Source organism: Diceros bicornis, chromosome 36, assembly GCF_020826845.1.
Source record: "Diceros bicornis minor isolate mBicDic1 chromosome 36, mDicBic1.mat.cur, whole genome shotgun sequence".
Taxonomy (NCBI): domain Eukaryota; kingdom Metazoa; phylum Chordata; class Mammalia; order Perissodactyla; family Rhinocerotidae; genus Diceros; species Diceros bicornis.
Genome location: NC_080775.1, coordinates 8,361,656 through 8,385,521, shown reverse-complemented (window position 1 = coordinate 8,385,521; position 23,866 = coordinate 8,361,656). Strand labels below are relative to the sequence as shown.

General features: G+C 42.7%; 1 protein-coding gene across 4 annotated transcripts in view; it reads left to right on the top strand.

The window, feature by feature from the left end:
- The window catches only part of SFMBT2 (Scm like with four mbt domains 2), a 245,449-nt gene that overhangs the window by 119,482 nt on the left and 102,101 nt on the right, over positions 1 to 23,866 (top strand). For 3 of the 4 annotated variants that reach the window (XM_058532383.1, XM_058532381.1, XM_058532382.1), the window contains exons 6-7: positions 1,249 to 1,495; positions 9,475 to 9,572. In XM_058532383.1, coding sequence (XP_058388366.1) covers positions 1,249 to 1,495; positions 9,475 to 9,572 — 345 coding nt within the window. The remainder of the gene's footprint in view (positions 1 to 1,248; positions 1,496 to 9,474; positions 9,573 to 23,866) is intronic. The other variant, XM_058532384.1, reaches the window with a different exon arrangement.

The following is a 23,866-nucleotide window of genomic DNA, read 5'->3' as shown; positions in this document are numbered from 1 at the left end:
AAGATTTAAACACACACATGTTAAGTAATAATTGAATAACCTCCCTTAAAAAACAAGAGGACAAACGGCTAACCATTTTTAAATGTGGTTAAGGCAATTTTAAGATTTTTGAATCAAAAATAGTTTCACCTGCAATCTTGGTGGTTCATTTGAAAATAATTTCATGATAAAACATTTTGATATGTACTATATATAGTAGAACAGGAAGAGAAATGTACTGTGTCATAAATAATGATTGTTACCAAGTCTAACAATGCCCCCGAAAAAGAGGAAAACGCAATGAATAACAAGAAATACGGTGTGGATTTTAACAATATCTTTATTCTCTTAACATTAACCATAAGTTTCCATGCTCTCAGAAAAGATATTAATACTCTGGAACACCACCGTCTAATATACAGATATTGGGTTTTGTTTTGTGAAGATTTTGTCTGATGTATTTGTTTATCTTAATGGCCACTAATTTAATTGTTTGGTTAACAAATCAAAATGATGGTTGTTCACTCTTCAAAAGGACACGTTGTCTTACTCTGTTAGGTTTTTTTAAACATATTTGCCTACCAGGGTGGCTGAATAAACACCCTTTTCATATGCTAAGAAGGTGCTTAGATGGGGCAGTAATTATATATATTCTCTAGACCAACTATTGGGTAAAACAATAGCAATACCTTTACATACTAGTCTCATTTAGCTGATCATTAATGTGTATTAGGCATGTCATCTATGCATATTTGTGCTTGACTCACATCATCAAAGTATGAGAGGGTCTTGGTTATTACAGTGGTGGCCATTGTAAGATAAATACCTGTTAAGTCATGGTATAAATTTATAGCCCCATATTAGATATATCTGTCTATTGGAAAAGTACACATTTTGCTACCACATGTTTTCTGGCTCGAGGCAAATTTGGGTATAACTCTTCTTAAAAGCATACTAATTTCTAACAAATGCAATTTTATCTGGGAAGGGTGATTTGTTTGGGGAGAACTTAGCACAAACTGTTATTTTCTATTTACTTGTGATTTTTGTTGTTGGGTTCAGAGTTGGGTAAAATGGAAGTGTGTGTGGGGGGAGAGGGAAGAGGGAGGGGGCAGTGGTGGTGGAGAGGATGGGGGTGGGGGAAACACCAGACTGTTTGCCAATAGCTTGGATGATGGTGTGAAAAAATATTATCTTCTGCTGTCATCTGTTTCCATGAGAACCTTAAAATAAAGTTTAAAATAAGGAGTTTTGCTTCTGTTTAAACAGCCTCTGCGAGGGAAAGGCCCTATAGACCTCATTACAGTTGATTCCTTAATAGAACTTCAGGATTCTCAGAACCCTTTTCAGTACTGGATAGTTAGTGTGATTCAAAATGTTGGAGGAAGATTACGCCTTCGCTATGTGGGATTGGAGGACACTGAATCCTATGACCAGTGGTTGTTTTACTTGGATTACAGACTTCGACCAGTTGGTTGGTGTCAAGAGAATAAATACAGAATGGACCCACCTTCAGGTAAGGGCCGAAGCTTTTGCTGCTGCAAAGTATTTCAGAAAAAGATGTGATATTCTCCTGAATGTGTCTCTGGAAAATTTATTAGCTCTGTGGTATCTTTGACATCTGAATATGTGAATAGTAAGCGTTTTAACTTCAGAATGCTTCCTATGGGGAATAAAACCCAAGACCTCAATTAATAGTGCTCTTAAAGGAGAAAGTCGTGTTGGAGGCTGTGGAGAAGTTGATCTAGTTCAGTTGGAATCACTGGTTCAGAAATGAAAGACACAATAGATTGGGACTTGGTCATATTCTCCCTTTTTCTTTAGGGACTTTGATGGTCTTGCAAGTAGGTTCCAAAATCTCCATCTGTCTGTCCATGCATGCATGCATGCATGCATCCATCCATCCATTCATCCTGCATCCATCCACCCACCCATCCATATCTCTCCCTCCCTCCATCCATCCATCCATCCATCCACCCATCAATCCATATCCATATCCATCCACCCACCCACCCGTCCATCCATTTATTCATTTATCCATCCTTATCCATCATCCATCTGTCCGTATCCATCAATCTATCCATCCATCCACCCACCCATCCATCCATTTGTTTATTTATCCATCCATCCATATCCATCATCCATCTATCCATTCAACCATATCCATCCATCCATCCATCCATATCCATATCCATCCATCCACTCACCCATCCATCCATCTATCCACCCATCCATCTGAATATACAGACCAAATGTTTACCATTGTGTAATCTGTTCTGACCTGGAAATAGCAAAGAGAAAATCATCGTGCTTTTTTTCTGGCACATCATAGATTTTAATTAGCTTCAAATACACTGTCAGATGACTTTCCACAGACTTAACTAGATAGAATAGTGCATTATGCTTTCTGACATACCTAACTGGGCAAAAATCTCAGTGTTTACAAAATAACCATTCTTGAATGTTTACTATGTGCCAGGTGATTTTACATCTGCTGTATTGTGTATTTTGATTCCAAAAAAGTGCTCCATGTTTGATGTGACTATTTCCTTTTACAGCAGAGAAAATTGAGACTGGGGTTAAGCTGCTTGTCCAAGGTCCCCCAGTTTATAGGGGGGATGCACTGCAATTCAAATCCCAGGTCCCTTGCCCATACCATCCCATCCCCCTGCTGCCCCTTACTGGTCTTACCAACCTTTTGATGGGTCGCCTCAGAGCAAAAAGGTTGGCTTCTTATGGAATTAAAGATACCAAGGAAGACTATTCATTTCTTCCAGAAATTGCTGATCTTCATTTTGGTCAATTTCACAGGTATATTGGAAGCAAGGACTTGGCTCTTTGCTTTATTAAAACTGCCTGAGATTTTTCCTCCCACATTAGTTGGCAGTGTAAGTCTTGAGTCCATGAAGCTTAGTAGTTGTATTTCCTTTTTCTGTCACTCAAGGGCTTTAATTGAAAAAACTTCCTGGTTCTGTATCTCATGTGTTTGCACTTGTGTTGAATTTGACAGGCATATAGACATGTAACATGGTATTTTATGAGTATTATTATTGTCAACATTTTGAGAAGCCGCCAAGAAAGCCATTACACCCTGAGTAATTCTGGACTATGATACAAACAAAAGACTTGTCAGTGTTGTGAGGAGAGACCTAAGCTCACGTTTGCCTTAGGATTCATAGTCTAGCAGGAGAAATTTACTCTGTGTGGAAAGTTGGGTGTATAAATCTTAGTATCTAATTGCTTTATAAATTTTAGGAGAAACATATATTTGCCAGTGTAAAAATTTATAGCAAAGCAAAGGATTCCTAGTAGCTTCTTAGGTTCTCTGAGATATTCCTTTCCTGTGAAATCATGGCACTTGTACTCAAAAGCAAGAATGGAAAGTATCATGGTAGAAACTTTGGAAACATTTGCATGTGAGAGCTCTCTTTTCTTAGATAATGTGTTATCTTTACAAGATAAGAATAAATTGTGTTTACTTGTCTTAGTAATTTTCTGGACATGAGTTGTCCATTTCACTGAGGAGTTCTTGGGTGTCATTAAAGACTTTGGGAGAGGCATCATCATCTGGAAGTTATTTTCCCAGTGTTTAAATTGTCAGCAAGAAAGGTTATGAATGGGACAAAGAAAATAAAAGGCGAAAGGACACTTCCAGTGTGACTTTTCGTCTCTCGGATGCAGTAGGTACAAGATGAAAATTGGATTCTGTTACCTCATTCAGCAGAACAACACCCAGGGAGGTAGTTATTACCCATGTTTGACACATGGGAACACAACCCAGTACTTTGGGTGTGTGTAAATTAATTTCCAGACCTAGTGTGACTTGTAAAACTTATATGGTGGCACTATTTCCTTAAGTGAAATACAGGTGGGAATAAAATTTCAGACTTGCTAGAAAATATTAGGCTATTTTCCTTGTTCCCAGACATCCTTAAATAAATGAAAAGTGTACAGCATCCACTGATGGTGAGAAGTTGAGTTGGAAGGGTGGAGAGGAGGGGAGGTGATAGAGGCTTCGGCTGTTCTTTGAGCTAAGCTGTGTGAGTGCACCCTGCTCTCCATACCCCGTCAGTGCGCCCGCACTAACACCGCCACCGTGGCTACCAATAATCATGGTTCTTCCTTTAGTTTTACTTATTCTTTCTACTTTTTTTGGTGCACAATATTTCTCAACTGTTGAGTGCAAACAGAGGTAATGGAAAGTAGCTAGGAAGGCAGTCTTCAAAAGCTTGAGGAAAAGGTGCTGCCTTTATGTGTCCACCAGTGGACACAGTGGAACTGGGGAGTCATTGTGCTCTCCGTGTCTGGCCGGCATCAGAGGAAACAGCTTGGGGCGGGGAGGATAGAGAGAGGGAGAGGAGCCACCCTACTTCACACACACGGCTGTCAAGGGGGCACGTGGATGCTGATGTTGAATCTAGCTTCAGCGAAGAATGGGTGAAAGAAAATGCTAGAACAGCAGACAATCACGGAAGGGGGGCCGTGGCTTCCTGAGGTCCTCGGTGAGTCGGGCTGTCCCAGGCGAGGACTGGCCGTCCTCAGTGGTGAATGGAAGGCCATTGCGATCAGCTCCTTCTCCAGCTAACCCTAAAACACTCCGCTCTTTTCTTAGCCTCCGGCACGTTGGTCTCCCCTCCGTTCCACGGGCTTGCTCAGCGCGTCCCTTCTTGGGAATGCTGTTTTTTCCGCCTGTTGGTGCCGCCCCTCCCTCCCTTCATTCAGACCTTAGATGAGAGGACTTTATAAGCTCCTCTAACTGAAAGTCTGCCTCGTTCACTGCTGTCTCCCCAGTGCCTGGCACATACCGGTGCTCAGTGAATACTTGTCGAATGAATTCACTGAATAAAACGTCGGGTATGTCTACAGGGAAGGAAGGAACCAGCCAAGTCTGCTTTCCAGGAGCCAAATAATCGATGGGGCTTTGGAAGCCAATTTGGAGGGGGAGAGCCCGGCGTGAAGACACCCCAAAAATGGCGAGGGCTGTACCGTCCTCTTTGCCCCTGATGTGTTAGGGGAGCTTTTGAAAACAGGGTCAGAACGAGTAGATGTTCTTTGTTGATGTGATTTCTTGTTGATCAGCCAGGATGGCCCCAGGACATGTAAGATGTACAGGAATATAGTCTGTGGGGTTCATGATAATTTTCTTCTTTTAAAAGGGTCTATGTGTGAATCAGGCTTGAGAAACCTGGAAAAGTAGAGAGAACGTGGACTGGGAGTCAGGGTCCCAGTTAGCTTCTCCTTCTGCTTCTGTCACTAGCTGCAGAGCCCCTGGGCAAGTCTCATAACTTCTCTGAACCTCGGTTTCCTCATCTGTCAAATGGACATAATTGTACGTTTGCTGTGTTGCTGAGTGTTATAAGGTACCTTGAGTGATTGGCATTTTCTAGGTATTCAATCTGTGATCAGAGTATTATGGTTATATTTAGTTTTCTAAGAAATTTAAGTAGGTCGTTGAGGTCAAGGGTCATTTAGAGGCCCCACCTGCTTTCCTATTTCTTGATGTTTAGAAAGCAAGATAGAGTCTTACATGTTTTGGCAGAAGCTAAGATGAAACTTTTTGAGGTTTTTTTACATCTCTATTTCGATTTTTTTTCCCCTTTAAAATCTATGTCAACCAATTTTTGTTCTTTTTCTTTCTGTTTTAGATAGTTCCAGGAGTCAGGAAGTTTCTGAATCTAATTCAGATGCTTCCTACTTGAACTGTTTCTTAGTTCAAAGAGAGTAATTGCTTTCTGTATTAGCTTGGGCTGCCATAACAAAAACCGTAGACTGGGAGGCTTAAACAATACAAATGGTTTTCTCACCATTCTGGAGGATGAAAGTCCAAGATTAGGGTGTTGGCATGGTTGAGTTCTGGTGAGAGCTCTCTTCCTAATTTGTAGGTGGCCTCTTTATGTGTGCATGCGTGGAGAGGTAGAGAGGGAGAGCTCTTGGGTGTCTCCTCTTATAAGGGTACTAATCCCATAATGGGGTCTCCATCTTCACGACCTCGTCTAACCCTAATCACCTCCCAAAGGGCCCATCTCCAAATACCATCACATTGCGGGGGTCAGGGCTTCAACATAGGAATTTTGGAAAGACACAAATATCCAGTCCATAGCAGTTTCCCGTGACTGTTGTCTCTTAACCAGAGATTAGTCCTCCCTCGCTGGTAAGAACGTGGTGAAGAAGGAAGGAATGGAGGTTTCGGGGTGCGTGGATAAAGGGGATCGCCCCTCCAGGCATTTGTTTGACCGAGGCTGTACGAGATGATTTTGTGCACGCCTGCGTCCCGCGAGCACGCGCTGCGCAACAGCCTGCCAGACACACGCTCAGAGGGAGCTGGCTTCGTTCTCACTTAGGCTGCCAGTTAGAGATGAATCAGGACAGATTTTAATTGCTTATTACTTCCCCACAAACAGAAACTGACATGATACACTCTATTAAATTACCTGCAACATGATCATTTTAAGACAATGTTTTATGTTCTTTTAATGGTGCTATTTACTGTCTGTAAACTTGCCAGTATAACCAATGCCTCTCGTCTGAGGAAACACGCACGGCATGTTGTTCTCTGCTTCCTGAAGCCAGGAGGTGGCTAGCTTTTGCAGGCGGTTGAGCATGCTGACATAACCGCAGTTGAGTTCACCTTTTTTTTTTTTTTTTGGTGAGGAAGATCAGCCCTGAGCTAACATCTGTTGCCAATCCTCCTCTTTTTGCTGAGGAAGATTGGCCCTGGGCTAACATCCATGCCCATCTTCCTCTACTTTATATGGGACACTGCCACAGCATGGCTTGACAAGCAGTGTGCCGGTGCGTGCCCCGGGGTCCGAACCTGCAAACCCCCAGGCTGCCGAAGCGGAGTGCATGAGCTTAACCACTGCGCCACCAGGCCTGCCCTGAGTTCACCTTTTAAGAAAAGAAGGATGCCTTGCTGTGGGGTTAAATTCCATATAAGGATTTAATATCCTCAGAAAGAAGACAAAGAATCTTAGGATGGAAGGACAGGGACAAAAATCACCTGGAACTTGGATGTCTTAATCCGTTTGGGCTGCTATAACAGAATATTGCAGACTGGACGGCTTACAAACAACAGACATGTATTTCTCAACAGTTGTGGAGGCTGGAAGTCTCCAGATCAAGATGTCAGTAGACTTGGTGTCTGTTGAGGGCCTGCTTCCTGGTTTGGTGTCTGTTGAGGGCCTGCTTCCTGGTTCATAGATGGCCATCTTCCCACTGTGTCCTCACATGGTGGGAGGGGTGAGGGGGCTCCCTGGGGTCTCTTTTATAAGGGCACTAATCCCACTCGTGAGAACTCCATCCTCATGACCTAATCACTTCCCAAAGGCCCGACCTCCTAATACCATCATATTAGCTAAGGGTTAAGATTCAACATATGAATTTGGGGGGGACACCAACCTTCAGTCCATTGCACTGGCCTTCTTGTTACATTCGTCTCTGTTTTGGTGGGAGAGAGATGGCATGAGGTGGACTGAGGGCTCAGCCCCACTCTGGCAGTGTGTGTGAACACGGGTCTGGTAGGACTGTGAGCGCCCCTGCTGGGGTATGCACGCACCTCGCTCAGTTCTGGTAGTTTGGATCTAACCGTGGTCATGTTGGGTTTTCACTGCTCTGGCATAGAGTAGCTTTCTTTTAAACCACTCTTTCACCCTCTTCTCTGTCTCAGGGGCCCTCACCTCACCCCTAGAGGCCTCAGTTACAGACTGTGGGAGCTCAGGGCACCAACCCAGTGGGCCTTTTCTTCCTTTTTCCTCCCCCTTTATGTTTGCAGACCCTTCCTTTGATCTTGTTTGGGAAGTCGCCATCCTTTCTCGTGAGTCGGTTCTCCTTTTACCACCAAGCAGGTCCCTATCGACCTGCTTCCAGACCCCTGGAAAAGTGACCCTGTTCTTGTCTACTCGGGTGGTCTAGGCTCTCGTGTGTCGTCTGCCCCCTGCCCCCTCTTGAACTGTTGCAGTTGGAGTCCTCTGAGCCTTGCCTCTTAGAGTGCTCTGAACTGTCTCCTCCTTCACTGAGGTGTGGATGCGGTGCCCCCACCTGGGCCACTGTGCGTTCCAGGGACACCATCTCACCCTCATGGGACAATGTATAGGGCTCCGGGAACTAGGACCCTGTGATAAGCGATCTCTCCCTCAGCACCCTTTTCTCACCTGTGGAGGTGGGGGGAACCATTCATTCCATCTCTGCAGAGGTGTTTATTGGGGCCCTGCCATGTTCCCCCAAATATATTAGTTAATACTGAGAACAATCACATTCTGTTTTTGTTCTGACACCTAGAAATGCCAAGTTGGAAAAAAAAAAATTCCCCAGAGGTAGAAGAGTATCAATTAAATGCTAGAAAGGATTATAGACAATATGCACAAGGGTTATGACACTCTTTTATCATTAATAACCCTGTATGTGACTTTGTGTAATTGACAATGAGTGACAGTGGGCAGAGCGTTGATAACTTGGCTCCTTCCAGGAGCATCTTTCGCCTACCATAATTAGAATGGTCAGAAAAGACTAAATAAACTGCTAAGACACAGGGGCTTCAAGCTCAAGGTGAGTCCAGAAGCTATGAGCATCAAAATATACTGCTGCATGCTAAAAAGCAGACATTCAAGAAATTAAAAATATAGCCCCAAAGGTTTAATGTTGCCTTTTTAACGGTGCTTAAATTCATATTCATATCTTCTCTGTCTGTCTGAAGTCACCTGGGTTGATATAGGGAGGGTATAAACATATCTACTTCAGTGAGTGCTTCTGCAAATCCTCTTTGATAAGGTCTTAAATCTGTTGAAATCAGATCGTAAAATTCCCCTGCAGTTTCAACAATTGGTAAAAACAGTGCTCAACAAATTTTTTCTTTCCATTTTGTATTCAGATGTTAGAACTTCCATTCATAGATCCCTCTTCCCCCACCGCCTGGGGAAAAATATAGGCAACATGTGGTGTGTTCGCAACATTTCAAGTGTAAATATTGAACTTGGTTGGTAAATTTTAGTTTACCTTTTAATAATTTTCTGACTTACATGGGCTATTTTTAGCATATGAGAGCTTAGAGATTTAGTGAAAAATATGCTGTGATCACTGAAAATGCCAAACAAGAGTGGTGTCTCGCTTAGAAATTTATCAGGTAATAAGTTCTTCATCAGTGGATATTACTTCCCAGGTAATATATGGAATTTGGGGCAGTGGATGACTGAAAATGTTGCTAATGTGATTTATACCATTAAATTACTTACAGAATGCCAGCAGAATGCATGCAAATGTTCCCTGAAGAAGAGCTCTATTAAGTTTATTCTTCATTTCTGATAACAGAATCCCAAGTTGCTATTTAGCGTCAGAAAATCCCTTTAGCAGGTGACCTTTTATGGCGGGTAGTGTGTGAATTCTTAGGGTTGCCGAGTGTGCCGAGTTATTATGAAATCCTGGGAAGATAAAATTCAAGAAAGAACCACCCAGTAGAACATTTTAGCCCTTAAACTCTTATATGCTTTGCTGTTGATACAGAAATCTATCCTTTGAAGATGGCCTCTGAATGGAAATGTGCTCTGGAAAAATCCATTATTGATGCTGCCAAGTTTCCTCTTCCAATGGAAGTCTTTAAGGTAAGATATCCATTCATAGCAATTTGTCTGCTCTTCTCAAGAATCAACTGTGTTTAGTTTCCTATATCAAATCATTTCCCACTATTTAAAAAGCGACCTTCTTGGCCAGGTTCCATTTTAAGTGTTTAAAACATTATCTGTTCCGTTTTGCTGTGTTTTGTAATCTTCACAACTACCCGTATCACAAGATCCAGAAATGAAGATCTGGAGTCAAATTTTTCAGGTTTACTGTTTTTCTCCATAATGTATATTATAGAAATCTCATTTTCACCCTCTTACTCCATACCAAAGAAACAAAAGAAAATAGAGCAAGTCTAATTTTGGTATTTTTTTGGTAAAAATGATGCTTCTCTTGATGATTGAATTTTCTCATTGGCTCAGGAAGCTTATACTGAGTCTCTACTGGGAATTAGGCCTTCTTTTAGGTACTAATACAAGGGCAAAAGCAACATACCACAACTGAAACGGTTTGCCAGGTTCTTAACACTACTAAAACTATGCTTAAAACGTATATGAAATAGAGTATTAAGTTCTGGGCAGGAATGATGCTTTCAGGTCAGAGGAAATCATAAAACAGGCTCTTCTTATTTGGAGCTCGAATCTGTTCATTTCCTCGGACAGTTCTAAGTGTGGTTGTAGTAGACCGGCATAAACTTGCTTTTCCGTTACGAGAGTGCACGTTTCTGCAGCGCCGTACAAGTTGCATGTGGAAAATGAAATTAAAATGGTGTTGAGGTGCCACACGCAGCATGGGTTTGAGGCTGGGGCTGGGCGTTGGCTTCCTGAATTTTATTTCCCCTAAAGAAGTCCTCACTCAGAATTTTAACCCGTCACAGGCAATCGTGAGCGTTGTTGTTCAGCACTTTCCTCGTGTGTAAAATTGGACTCAGAAAGACCTCTTCTGAAACTAGTCATGGAGTTATGTTCTGAAGTTTAATTGAATGATCACTTTTATAGTATTTTGAGCTTCCTGTACTAGAAGAACAGTATAAATATAATAAGCTGTTAGCAATAATAATTACTGACAATGAAACATTATCTTGGGCATTTTTTCTTTTTTTGCTAACTGACAAAATACTTCTCTTTCCCCTCTTTTCTTTCCCTCCCTCCTTTCCTCCCTCCCTTCCTCCTTTCCTCCCTTCCATCCTTTCTTCCTTCCTTCCTTCCTTCCTTCCTTCTTTCTCTCCCTCTCTTCCTCCCTCCTTCCCTCCTTTCCTTTCCTAATAATATCCTCCTCTTGCAAAAAATAATGATAATAATAATAAAGACAAACAGCATTTACTCTTTTGTAACCTCTCTGGCCCCACTGCCTCTTCCCCATCCGGTCCAGCCCCATCCCTCGACCTCTACAACTGACATCCTTTCTCTCCTCTTCACAGTGGCCCTAGTAATATTTTAAATGTACAAATCTGACCATGTCCGTCATCCTTGAAAAAGTAAATTTTGTTTTGAAATATATTATACACGTGTGAGTTCAAAGACTAACATAATGAAAATACAAACAGCCCCCTCCAGTCTGGACCCGGGCAGCTGCCCGTCCATGAGAAGCCCCCACCTGTCCTTCCTTATCCTCTCTCCAGGCTCTGCTGGGGTAACCAGCACCCTAACTTTTGTGTTAATCATTTCCTTGCCTCTCAGTGTAGCGTTACTACCTGGGTATGTTTTCCTAAACGTTATGTTGTTTACTTTTGACAAAATAAGAAGCAAGCACAGCCCTGATTGTTCCAGGGGAGGCTGTTTTCTGGCTCTTCAGAGGGGAAGATAACTGGATGGTGTCGGGGTAGTAAACTAACTGCACTTTTCCTCAAGAGTTTACAAGAGAATTGAGTAGGCAAAGTCATGAGCTAATCTAAAGAAAATCAGGGTTTATCATAGTCAGGGCATCTGCCAAAGTTGTAGCGTGAACTCCAGGTACTGGACATCCCTTAGAAATATGCACAAGAATCAACTGGTTTATGATTTCTGCTTTTGTGGCTTACTGCAGTTGCAGAACAGGCCTAAGTGAATTGAATATTCTCATCTGCTCCAGGCGGCTGAGCCTAGAGCAGAGCCCGGGGACTTCTTCAGAAGCCGGTCACAGTGAGCCAGATGTTGTTTACAGTCTTGTCTTCTGGACTCTGGCAATCTGTCCTCGGGTTCCAGAGATGATAAAATGTGACAAGCCATCTTACTGGTGGCAGTGTTTCTTCTCACCTTGAGTGACTGAAAATGTCCTTATTCTGTCTGTGTGTTTTGCTGATAATTTGTTTGGGTATAGAATTCTAGGTTAGCTATCACTCTTATCAAAAATTTGGAGGTATTGCTCCACTTTTCCTCACTTTCTCTGGAATCTTATATTCTTTTTCTCCACTGTTCTGAAATTTCACAATGGTATGCCTTTGTGGGCATCTGTTTTCATCCAGAATACTGGGTCTTTTGGATGTCTGCAACTCAATGCCTTTAATTTGGGGTATTTCTTTTTAAATGGTGTCTTCCACCTCTCTCTCCTCTCTTTTACTTTCTTCATCTGTGACTATGTGGATATGGTACTCTTGGACTGGCTTTTTAATTTTTTTTATTCTCAGTTCTATTTTTCGTTTCCTGGTCTGTTCGCTCCACCATCAGAAGTTTTCTCAACTTATTTGTGCTGTCATGTTTTCACGAGCACTTGTTGGGTGTTTTTTCTCTGAATGCTCTGTTTATAGCCTCCTGTTCTTGTGACATGGATGCATGAGTTTATCTCATTGAAATTATTGATTGTTTTAGAGTTTTTTCTCGCTAAATAATTTATTTCCTCCATGTTGCTTTTTGGTTTCTGTCTTATCAGAAGCTTTCCTTAGATATCTGAAAATATTTGACTGTGCTCTTGAGTAGGGGGGCGATTAGAGAGCTGAGGGCAGGGTTGATCAGTGTAGGTCTCCTTGAGGGGCTACTTCTTTCTACGGTGGTTTTTCCTCTTTAGCTGATTTCCTAGGGGGCATTTTTCAACTGGAGTTCAAGGTCCAGCTGCCGGTGTTCTAGGAGCTGTGTGGCAGGAAGAGGGCCCAGGGTTTGAGCACTGAGTACATACGTGCCCACACCCACAGACCGGGCACCGTCTGTTTCATCCTCTTCAGAGGAGATGGGGGAGGACAGCTTGTCTTGTAGGGTGGGTAGGAGAGGATGCCTAGGGGTCTGACAGCTTCCTGAACAGTGCCCCCACCTCTTATTTCATCTGCTCCCTTTCACCCTCGTTTCAGACATACCTGTCGTTACCTCTTTCTGAGTCTCCTGAATATCTGCAGTCTTAATGGGTTAATTCTCAGCTTTTCTGCCAAAATCTTGGGATTTGGCTCTGTTGAATACGTTAAATTAGTTACTTGTTATTCACCTGCATTTTAACTTCTATACCTTTGTTCCTGTCTAGTGGGTTTGTGGTTTTTTTTTTTTTTTTTTTTTTTACCCTCTTTACTATAGTTTGGTTAGAGTTTAGGAAGAGGTAAAATTATGTGGGTTTTTAGTTTGCCCTCTTAATCTGGCACTCCCATTTTTAAAAATCATGTAGTTTGGACTCTGGGGTCAGCTCCCACATCTTTCCGGGAGGTACTGTGCCTGGTGAGCCCTCACCGTGCTTCCCTGCGGTCCTCTGTGGCTGTGTTGGGCTGTGCCCTTCAGTGCTCCAGGCCCCTACTTGCTGGCCTTTTCTCTTCTTCAGACTCCCTTTGTACCTGCGTTGTTGTTTTCTGTTAAATTCCTACTCGTCCTTCAATCACAAATAGAAATTCTCTAAAAGAAGCCTTCCCGGCTCTCTGGCCTTTGTCCCTAGCGAAGATGAGATTTGTCTCCATTAGGTGCCCTCTGTTCTGCGTTGTCATCCAGGTCACAATTCCACTTAATCTTTGTGTAATATCCATCTCTTGTTGCCTAACTGCGGCTCTGGGAAGGCCAGGATCATGCCTTCCTTGTTCATTGTTGAATCCATTCAACCATACCTCACTCCTTGCCTGTAACAGTGCCCAGTAAATATTTGCCAAATAAATGATCTGATTCCTGAATGGACATACGCATTTAACTCACTGATTTGAAGTATTTTGAGTTAACATAGTTATAGATTAATTGGATGTGCAGACTTATTATTTAGAACCATGAATACTAAGACTCAAAAGGTATAAACATTAATAATCCTGATATAGTTTTAATTAAAAATTAACTAATTCATTAAATGTTTATTGACTAGCTACTCTCTGCCAAAGGCTATTGACCTGATTCCAGAGTTTAATAATTCGTTGACATTTTCCAAAATACGTTTACCTTCTTCCCTCACTTTAATGTCTTTCTTTAAAATTCAGACTATTATTTTGATAGACTACCTGAAAATGATCATCTTACTCAATATTTTGTTCATGATTAATAGTTGCTTTAAGAGTAAATACTCGGGTCCGGCCGCGTGGCTTAGCGGTTAAGTGCGCACGCTCCGCTACTGGCGGCCCTGGTTTGGATCCTGGGCGCGCACTGATGCACTGCTTCTCCAGCCATGCTGAGGCCGCGTCCCACATACAGCAACTAGAAGGATGTGCAACTATGACATACAACTATCTACTGGGGCTTTGGGGAAAAAAAAAGGAGAAGGATTGGCAATAGATGTTAGCTCAGAGCCGGCCTTCCTCAGCAAAAAGAGGAGGATTAGCATGGATGTTAGCTCAGGGCTGATCTTCCTCACAAAAAAAAGAGTAAATACTCAATATTTTCTGTTTTTCACAGGGCCTACCACAAGGCAGGACCTAGGGAATAGGCCCTTAATAATTAAAAATTGGTTGAATTAAAAATGATGTGTTCTTAAAGCTTGTGGGACACTTTTATAAATGTTTTGTCTTATTTCAATTTGATGGAAAACCAATGGGCAATTTTACTTTCTTAACCATACTTTGTGTGGAGTGAATATTTATGCATTTAATTTTGAAATCATGAGAACAACTACTGTATTAGTTTCCTAAGGCTGTTGTAATAAATTACTACAAACTGGCTGGCTTAAAACAATGAGAATTTATTCTGTCATGGTTTTGGAGGCCAGGAGTCAATTAAGGTGTCAGCAGGGCCGTGCTCCCTCTGAAGGCTCGAGGGAGAAGTTTCCTGTGAATCTGTCCTAGCTTCTGGTGGCTGCCTGCGGTCCTTAGCATTTCTTGGGTTGTGGCAGCATCATTCGAACCTCTGCCTCTGTCTTCACCTGGCGTTCTCCTTTCTGGATGTCTGTCCAAATTGCCCTCTCCTTATAGAGACGCTGATCATTTGATTTGGGCCCAGCCTAATGCAGTATGACCTCAGCTTAAATTGATTGCATCTGCAAAGACCCTGTTTTCAATAAGGTCACATCCATAGGTTCTGAGTGGATATGAATTTTTAGGAGACTGTTCAACCCAGCACAACCACATTTCATGCATGTAGAATAATTGAAGAAATCCTATAATAGTATTCTGTACTGAGTTAGTCTACTTAACACGGAGGTAATTAAGTTAAGAGAAATTACATGGGGGCATGGGATGAGGTTCAAACTGTCTTAGCAGTTGCTTCATTTTAATAAAAACAAGAGAAATTTTCTGTCTCTCAAGTTTTTAAAAGTTTCAGGGAGCAGTATGCTCCTGCAGGGTCCAAATATAGAACTTATATATTCTTTTCTCTGTTATTACTGTTTGATCATCACTGTTTCTCAGCAGGCAAACTTATTTCTATTACTTTCATTATGGTAAAAAGTATATATGTTTGGATTCATCCGTGAATCATCCTAGGCGCGTGTTGTTACAGAAAATTGCCATAAGCGTTCAGCTGTTACGAGACAGAAGTCAAAGCTAAGCACATTTAATGGCTGGAGACGAGCAGTATTTCAAAGGAATTCTTTTTATTATTTTTACACTTTAGATAAAGTGGGTATTTTAAGGGAATGAATCTCATTATGCTGCAGTGTTTGGCACTTTGGGAAATGTGTTTCCATATCTGCATTGGTATCTGTGTATCTGTGTCTGTAAATGCAATCTGATAGCGTTAATGTGCAGAATTCCCCTTCTTTCACGAATACAAACAGTGACCGAGTAAAAACAAGCTCTTAATTAGTATTCCTGCTGTTATTTACCCTTGATTTGAGAGACTATTTTGAATGTCTTTTGGATACCCTCTTTACTGGGAATTCTGTCTTCCCTTATATGGAAAATGCAGATAATCTTCAAATGTACATTCAGTTGAAAGCTAAGTAATTAATGAAGTGGGTACCAAAAAAAAAAAAAAAAGTGGAGGGAGAAGGGGATTCAAAGCACATTTTATTGAAAAATAAATAATGAAATGATTATTTTTCTTGAAAGCTAGCCTCATTATTTAGAGACCTAATAGATTTGCTTAAACAATCCATATATTAAAACTTATTTACTCTTGAAAAATGATAAGTATATAGAGGTGGCTGCACTGCAAATCAGTGAGGTCCTTCACTGGCTTTCTCTTTTACTCATTATGCAACCTTTGCAAGCCGTCTTTGATTAACTTATGGCATGTCCCCCTGTCAAATAAAGTGAAATGCCTGCTTTCAGTAAAAGGTTTTTACTTTTGGCTTCAGAAAGAGCTACTAGGATGGGTTTTTTTCAGAGTTTGTTTCTGTCCTCAAAGTATGAATTTAATGCAGGGCTCATTCAGTTTTTTGACCAGGGATTTCTGTACTGTTTCAGTTTTCTAATTCATTAAGTATTTACTAAGATTATAACAAATGGATTTGGGGGAGTTTAGTTAACCTTTTAAAAATAGGGCTAAGGGAGACTAGACAATAAGAGTCTAATGATAATTAATGTAATATTTCATGTGTCAGACATTCGTAAGCCTTCTATAATTAAGGTTGCTTTTCAGTCTCTGCAATTGTTGTAAATTGTAATCTACGTCTGTGACCCCACTGTTTGCAAATGTTAAATTATAGAAGTTTCTATAAATTCGTCTATACGTCAGAAGGGGCTGCAAATAAGAAATAGCAGTTCCTAATTTGCCAGTTAATTGAAATAAACTCTTTTTCCCTTGGAGGACTACAGATATGTAGCCCAGGGAAAAAAACTGCTCCTCAGCTGACTTCATTCACGACCACACTTTGTAATTGCAAGGGAAGAAGATGATTTGAAATGTCATTAAAATCCATTATCCATTTTTATCCCTTAAAGAAGTGAAATTGTTTGAATATTTTTTTCATCCTGTTATAAAAAAAGTTTCAAAATCCCAGTGTGTTTGGAGTTCCGAATAAGCTGTTTAGAGATTTGCAGTAGAGTGAAGGGAACTGGAGATAAAGAACTGAGACTTGAGGCCGGAAACCTTTGCATCCTCCTGGAAGCCTCTCTGTTTCTCACACCCCTGTGTCAGGGGTCCACAGATCTACCCCCAGGTTTGGTAATTCACCAGGACTCACAGGACTCCTATGTTGTTATAGTCACAGTTACGGTTTATTCCAGCGAAAGATAGAAAGCGAAATCCCCAAAGGGAGAAGCTGCATGGGGTAAATTTTGGAAACCCACGCACAAGCTTTGGAGAGTCCTCTCCTGGAGAAGTCCCACAGGATGCACTTTTAATTCCTCCTGCAGCGAGCTGGGACAGCATGTGCTAAGGAAGCTCGTTAGAGACTCAGAAAACCCCCAGGGTTTTCACTGGGGCCTGGCCATGTAGGTGCCCTCTGCCTAGCACATACTCAACTTCCAGACTCCCAGAAGGGAACCAGGCGTTTTAGTATAAATCATATTTGTACCAACAGTCTGGGCACAGTGGGCCACTCTGTATTTACGGAAAATTTTCTGTCAGTGTAGGGTACTGTTTATCAGCCATATTCCCAAGTGGCAGCCTAGAGCGGATGCTGTGAGCAGGCCCTTTCTAAGGACTGCAGTCTCAGGCCTGTTGTGTGTGTTCGTCCTTTTCTGTACACCTCCATTCAATCCATCATCAAAGCTTGTTGGCTCTACCTTCAAAATCTATCCCGAATTTAGTCACACTTCTCTTGGTCCATCACCACTACCCTAGTCCAAGCTACCACCTCCCCCCTGGACTGTTGCATTAGTTTAGAACTTATTTCCCAGCTTCTGATCATTGCTTCCCTACAGTCTCTTCTTCAGAGAGCAGCCAGAGTGATTTTTTTGAAACAGGATTCAGATCATGTCACTCTCTTGCTTATCTCTTGCAACTCTCTGGTGGCGTCTCATCCCACTCGCGGGGTGATGTCCAGGGTCGCCTGCATGCTCTCTGAGCCCATCTGCTGCTCTGCTCGGGGCCCTCATATGCTCTTTCCCACCCCGGCTTCCTGCTGCCCCTCCAGCACACTGAGATGCCCTCCTCGGGCCCTTGCAAGAATGCCGTCTGCCCGGAAAGTGATTCCCCCAGATGGCTGCATAGCTCCTTCCCTTCCTCTCTTCAGGTCTCTGCTTAAAATCACGAATAGCACTCTCCACCCCCATCTCCCCACCACCATGCCCTGCTTTATTTTCCTTAGGGCGTTTATCCCCCGGCCTACTCTGTACTAATTTGCTTTTTTTTTTGCATCTGATCTGTTTCCCCTGGCTAGCATGTCAGCTCCATGAGAGCAGATGGTTTTTGTGACTGCTCATCCCCAGTGCCTCAAACAGTGCCTGGCACATAGGAAGCAGCCAGTAAAAATTCTTGAATGGATTAGTGAAGAAATAAGTACAAAATTCAACTCAGAAGAATCAAAGCTCGGGAGAGGTCATGAGGATAACTTAGTGGCGTGAATCTCCCGTGCGTGGTTTTGAGTGATGGGGATGACTGTGTATAGAGAGGAAATAAAGGGCTCTATTGTGATGATGTGCTGAATTCACTACTAAGCTGGTTTTTTCATGATCAGTTAAAAATACCCTGGGTCAGATCTTGGCAAAGAAGAGGAAATAGTTGAGAGCACCGAGAACAATATCAAGGATGAAATGAAATCAAGGATGCGTCTTGGCATAAAAAACCCCGCGTTCTCTGAAGTCCCATTGCTCATGAACGTGCGGCGTTAGTGTTTGCTTCTTGCTGAAAATGATCACAGAGTAGACTTAATATTGCCTCACCTATGTTGTGTGAGGGGATTTTTTTCTTTTCAGAGTGTCTGGCCCTTAAGATCTCTCTGGATCTTCACAATAACGTATTATAAGGGGCTGTGGTGTTATATATTGTTTCCTTATTAAACAAAAAGATCAGTGGAGACAGTGAGCTTGGGATGCGCTGGGGAGACCACTTTGGTTCGGCATAGAGCTGGCACTCAGTGGCTGGTCTCTGCCTCCTGGTGGGTTTGTTTTCTGCTGTATTGCATGGTCTTTCCTAGTACCGCACTCTCATTCCTTGGGTAGGTATTGTAACTGAATAGATGAGATGTGGATGGGCAATGACGACCCCATGCATCCTGGTTATTTCCGTTTTATTGGAAGCTGCGGAAAGAGGTGTTTTTCAATGGGATATGTACACCCAGGGCTCTAGCTATGATCTGTTCCATTATTGCCTCCCTGACCAATTCCCAGTCAATACCTGTGGGTATCCATAAAGGGAGCCGAGGTCATGACAACTGCAGCTTTTACTTACTCAGGACGCACAGCAGATCGAAAGTATACCTGGTCCTACTTGGATAAAATGCCCAGTCTCTCCGTGTCCCTCGCACAGCTCAGTTTCTGTCGTCTTGGACACAGGGAACTGTTACACAGATCCAAAATTGTGTATACATAACTGGTGGGAGTTAAAAGGTGCCCTTGAACTCTGTAAATAAAGGGCTTTCAGTAATGGCAAAGCAGTGTTGCATCTGGTCGGGTCCAGTCTCAAGCTACGCCTGTCATTCTTTCTTCATTGCGTCTCGCTCTCCCATCGGTTAATGTTTAATAAGCCGAGGGAAGGGGCAGCCGAGAGAAGGCTAATTGATAGAAGAAGCTGCTGCATGCGGCCATTATTATTTATTTTTTAACACAAGCAAACAAACAAAAACACACATTCCGTGCACGTATTTCTCCTCTGTTGGGAGTGTTCGGGCAACGCTCAAATGCACTGAATATTCTGCGTCCTGGTATTTCTTTAGCTCTTTTCAGCTTTGAACGATGTACCCGTTGGTGTGATTGTAGATTTAACCCTTCGGAGAGAACCTCTTCTATAGTTTAGCATCTGAGACCCGGGTTAGAGGCCGAAGAGAAAAGATGAAGTGTCCTTTCTCCTTCTGTCTGGTACAGCCAGAGGGGTAAGAAAGGATGTGAGCTGTTCTGTTAACGATGGAGTGTGGTATTGTGGTTTCCATGGTGACCGATTTCCTTTTCTCTTGTTCAGCAGCTAAATTCAGCAACAATACAAAACTCGCAGCTAAGTTTGGCCTTCAGGTGGGATGCTCAGATTCTCCCAGAATTTGCTTTAGGCCCCCCGTGTGGGGCCGGAACTGAGTTTCTTTGGCATGACGTTCTCTGTCCCACCTGGCAGAAGTCTGATCCCAAATAATTTAGCAGTAAATGCTTGTGTGACACGTGGTTGATATTTCCTTCTCATCCAGTAAAGGCCAAATGGTTCTGTTAAGGAAAGCCCATCTTAGACAGTAGGTCATGTTGTTATCAGACTGATGACTTGCCCCTGTGAGCCTGTCAGTGTTGTTGACTTAACTTCAGGGTTTTCTACCCGGTGGCCCCTTCCAGGCTGTCTTACCACGAGGCTCCCTAACCACACACTGGGCCCTGCAGCGCCTGTGCAACATTCCCTCCTTGGCCCTTCTCGTCTCTTTAAAGACTTGGAGAGGTTTGTTAAACAGAGTCCCTCTGGGATGGTAAATCACAGAGAAAGTTACTTTATGTAATGCCCGTCCTTCGTGACTTCCAGAAGCCAGAGGGAGTTATTCTTCATGTGTTCTGGGCTCTTGAACTGCAGCATGTGAATTACATAACTGGAAAAGGACTATGGGGGCCGTCTCATTTTTATGAGTATTGGAGAAATCTGAGAGACACAATAAAGAGGGCAACGTTGGTCAAACAATAAATGTAACTATAAAAATCACAAACCCCAGCTATAGAAAGAGTTCACTGTGATGACCTGATCGCGGGAACCTGAACCCTACCGCCTGCAGCTGGCTAGATAGTGCCTTGCTTTTAATTCTAAACGTTAAGAATTTAAGAACATAGTCAACTTTCGGTGATCTACTCTGAGATATTCCCAAATGGCTTCTGTGGGCCGCTGATTATTCTGGCTCTCTTTAGTTATTGCAGTGTCAGGGAAGGAAAGATAATATTCACATGAACTTAATGTAATTGGCATTGGGATATGAGGAGGGGGCATAAATCTCTTCTTTATAAAGCAGAAACATTTCAAAGTGATGTCACATCATATTTTTACTTTTTCAGATTTTTTCGGATTCCGTGCTACTCTCTATTAATAAGAATAATTGAGAATTGATTATAATTCTTTCTTCTCTGGATGATTTGATAATAAACCGCAATAAGATTGTATGGAGGCAGGATTTTTCCCCCTAAAAACACAGATTCTTTGTGGGCTAGATCATACTTTTAATCCTCAGGGGGACTTTCCTGAACAGGCAGTTGCAAATCGCAGTATCGCATAGGGAAATTGATGTAAGAGAAGTTGAAGTCCTTTAGGTCTCCAGAGGTTTCAGATCTAGTGGGAAACGAGGGCCACGTGTGATAGGGCCCAGCACACCCATCCTTCTACGCTGCTGAACCCCCACCTTCAGTGCACGCCCTCCTGCCCCGAGAAGGCACCCTGAGGGGTTCGTGTGTATTGTGGGTGTCAGTAAAACTGTGGGAGTCCTTCAGTCCTGCATTTTCTCTCTTCACGTCCTTGGACTGCCATTCTACTCTGAGATTTCTTGTCTTAATGGCATCAAGTCAAGGGTAAGATGAACATGTGCCTCCAGTTCCGTCTCCAGCCCCATTTAGAACCAGAAGAACCAGCATAAGCAAATCAGATAAACTTTTACACGAATATATAATCTACAGTGTTTAACATTAAAAAAAGGAATGAATAAGTTTGCAATAGTATAAACCGGACTTAGAGCTTCTTAATAGTTATCAAGATGTCACACTTGTAGCTGCTGGTGTGATTTCTAAACCCCAGCAGGATTAATTTTTTTCCCTAGCATCTTGATTCTCCTGAGAGTAAATACACGCATATATAACTCTAATCGGCAAAGGAATTTGGAAAATTTAGTCATTTCAGTTGTGATTTTTGTACAGATTAGTCCACCTGCTGGACCTCCGTTGTTTCTGAGCTGCCAGTGCTTCTGAGAGACTGCAGGTCCATCGGTGAGGGGTAACGAGCAAGGCAGGGACGATGTTGTAAATCCTTGTTCTCGTGGAATAAGTTACACACCTTAGGAGTTTCTTTGGAATAGATAATTAACCCTTTCAGACCCTTCAGGATAGGGTACGGAGGCACAGAATAAAATGTGCAAATAAAGCCATGGACACTTCACACGAACTCCGGCATTGTTCTCTAGTGGAAAGTTGTTGGAGAAGTGTTGATGGCAGCTGCTAATTATTGGGCAGCAACAGGATGGGGGAAATGGCACTGGGCACTCTCCGTACATTCTCTCGTTGTATTTGTGGTAACTCAACACTGATATTATTAGTCTTACTGTACCCTTGAGGAACCTCAAGGCTCAGAGAAGTTAATCTCTTCTCCTACCTTGTACAGAGAGCTGTGATGGAGCCAAAACGTGAACGCAGATCCATCTGAATCTCAAGGCCAAGGTTTTTTCCCTGTTGCTTTTGTACAGATTTTAGAAGTAAACTGGGATACTTAAAGGCTGAGCCAAATCAGTATTATTGTAACAAAGAACCGGAAGGTGAATCCTGAGAGCGTTAAGTGTTGCCTGTCAAGTATCACATGCGAACTGGAATATGTTGATTGACTCGTCGTTATTCAGTTGTCTTTGAAGAGGCTCTGTTAGCTTTTAGTTGTATAATTAACAAATGCCCCCACGCCTTCCAGTGCCTGCCCTCCAGAGGGTGGTAGGTCTTCCAGTGTAGAAATAGAACCACCGGTGTAGGCCCTAGTAGTGGTCCCATTTTTCTTGTCAGTGATTGGTTTAGGAAGAGGCATATGACCAATTTGGGTGAACGAACATGAGGAAGTCAGCTGAGTGGTTTCTAGAATAGGTTTTAAGAAGAGGCATAGGGAAGGGGTGGCTCTCTCTCCTTCCTCTATACTTTATCCTATCTGGCTGAGAACCATGGAACTCCTGCAGCCATCTTGAGACCATGAGGGGACTAGGAGAAAGCTGTCCCGTAAAGAGTGTTGAAGAAGGATGAAAAGAACCAGGCTGTTAATGACGTTGTTGACTGCTCCATTAACCAGTCTTGAGTTGCCCTTCCTTCCTCCAGAGTTCTTTCCTATGCAGTGCAATGCGGCAATGGATTTCCTGATGGTTTAGGCCAGTTTGAGTAGGATTTTCCGATCTGCGTGTGTGAAGGCAGCCTGATGGGTAAAACTTTGCTCAGGGGCCAGTACCAATCCCAGTGACTGGTCTGCTTGTCTGTGGGTTCGAAGTGATAGCTTACTTCTTAAAAATCACAAACCCACGGGTGCCATGGTGGTAAGTAGGCAGGTTAACAAGTACTTGAGTCATCATCATTGTATTACACACACAGTAACTATTCCATAACACCATATCGTGATGATGGTGTGTTTGCTATCGTTACCTTCATTCATAACAGCATCGTCTAATTTTACACACTCGATATTCAGAGTGGTGGCCTCTGGAAGTTAGATAACAACAGCATGGATCTGCAGCGTAGACTAGCAGGAATGCCAAATACCAGGATTTCCAAGTCTTGTTGAGAAAGAATCAAAGTGAGTCAAAACTGAAAGGGGTGGTGTGCGAGGCTGACCTGACAAAGAGACTGAAGAGCTTGCAGGGTGGCCTAATGCTGGAGACAGAGGCAAAGAGAATCAAGTGATTTTGAGGACACTCAGGAAAGTGAAGAGAGGAGACACGTTCAGGTGTCTCCTCAACTGTACCTGACTTCTCTCTTCGCCTTGTCTAAATCAGTGGTTCTCAGCTGGGAGAATGTGCCTGTCAGGACAGTAGGCGGTGTCTGGAGGCATTTTGATGGTCACAGCTCGGGGGTGCTACTGGCACCTAGTGGTGGAGACCAGGATGCGGCCAGACATCCTACAGGGCACAGGACAGCCCCCAGCGAAGAGTTATCTGGCCCCCAAATGCCAACAGCACTGAGATGGAGAAACCTGGGTCTAGGGAATGAATACTTTTCTGGAAACAGACTGACCACTTGAAGGCAAGGGCAGCTGGGATTTGAGGAGGGTGCTTCAGGCTTTGTTCTTAGCTCTGTAGCAGACTGACT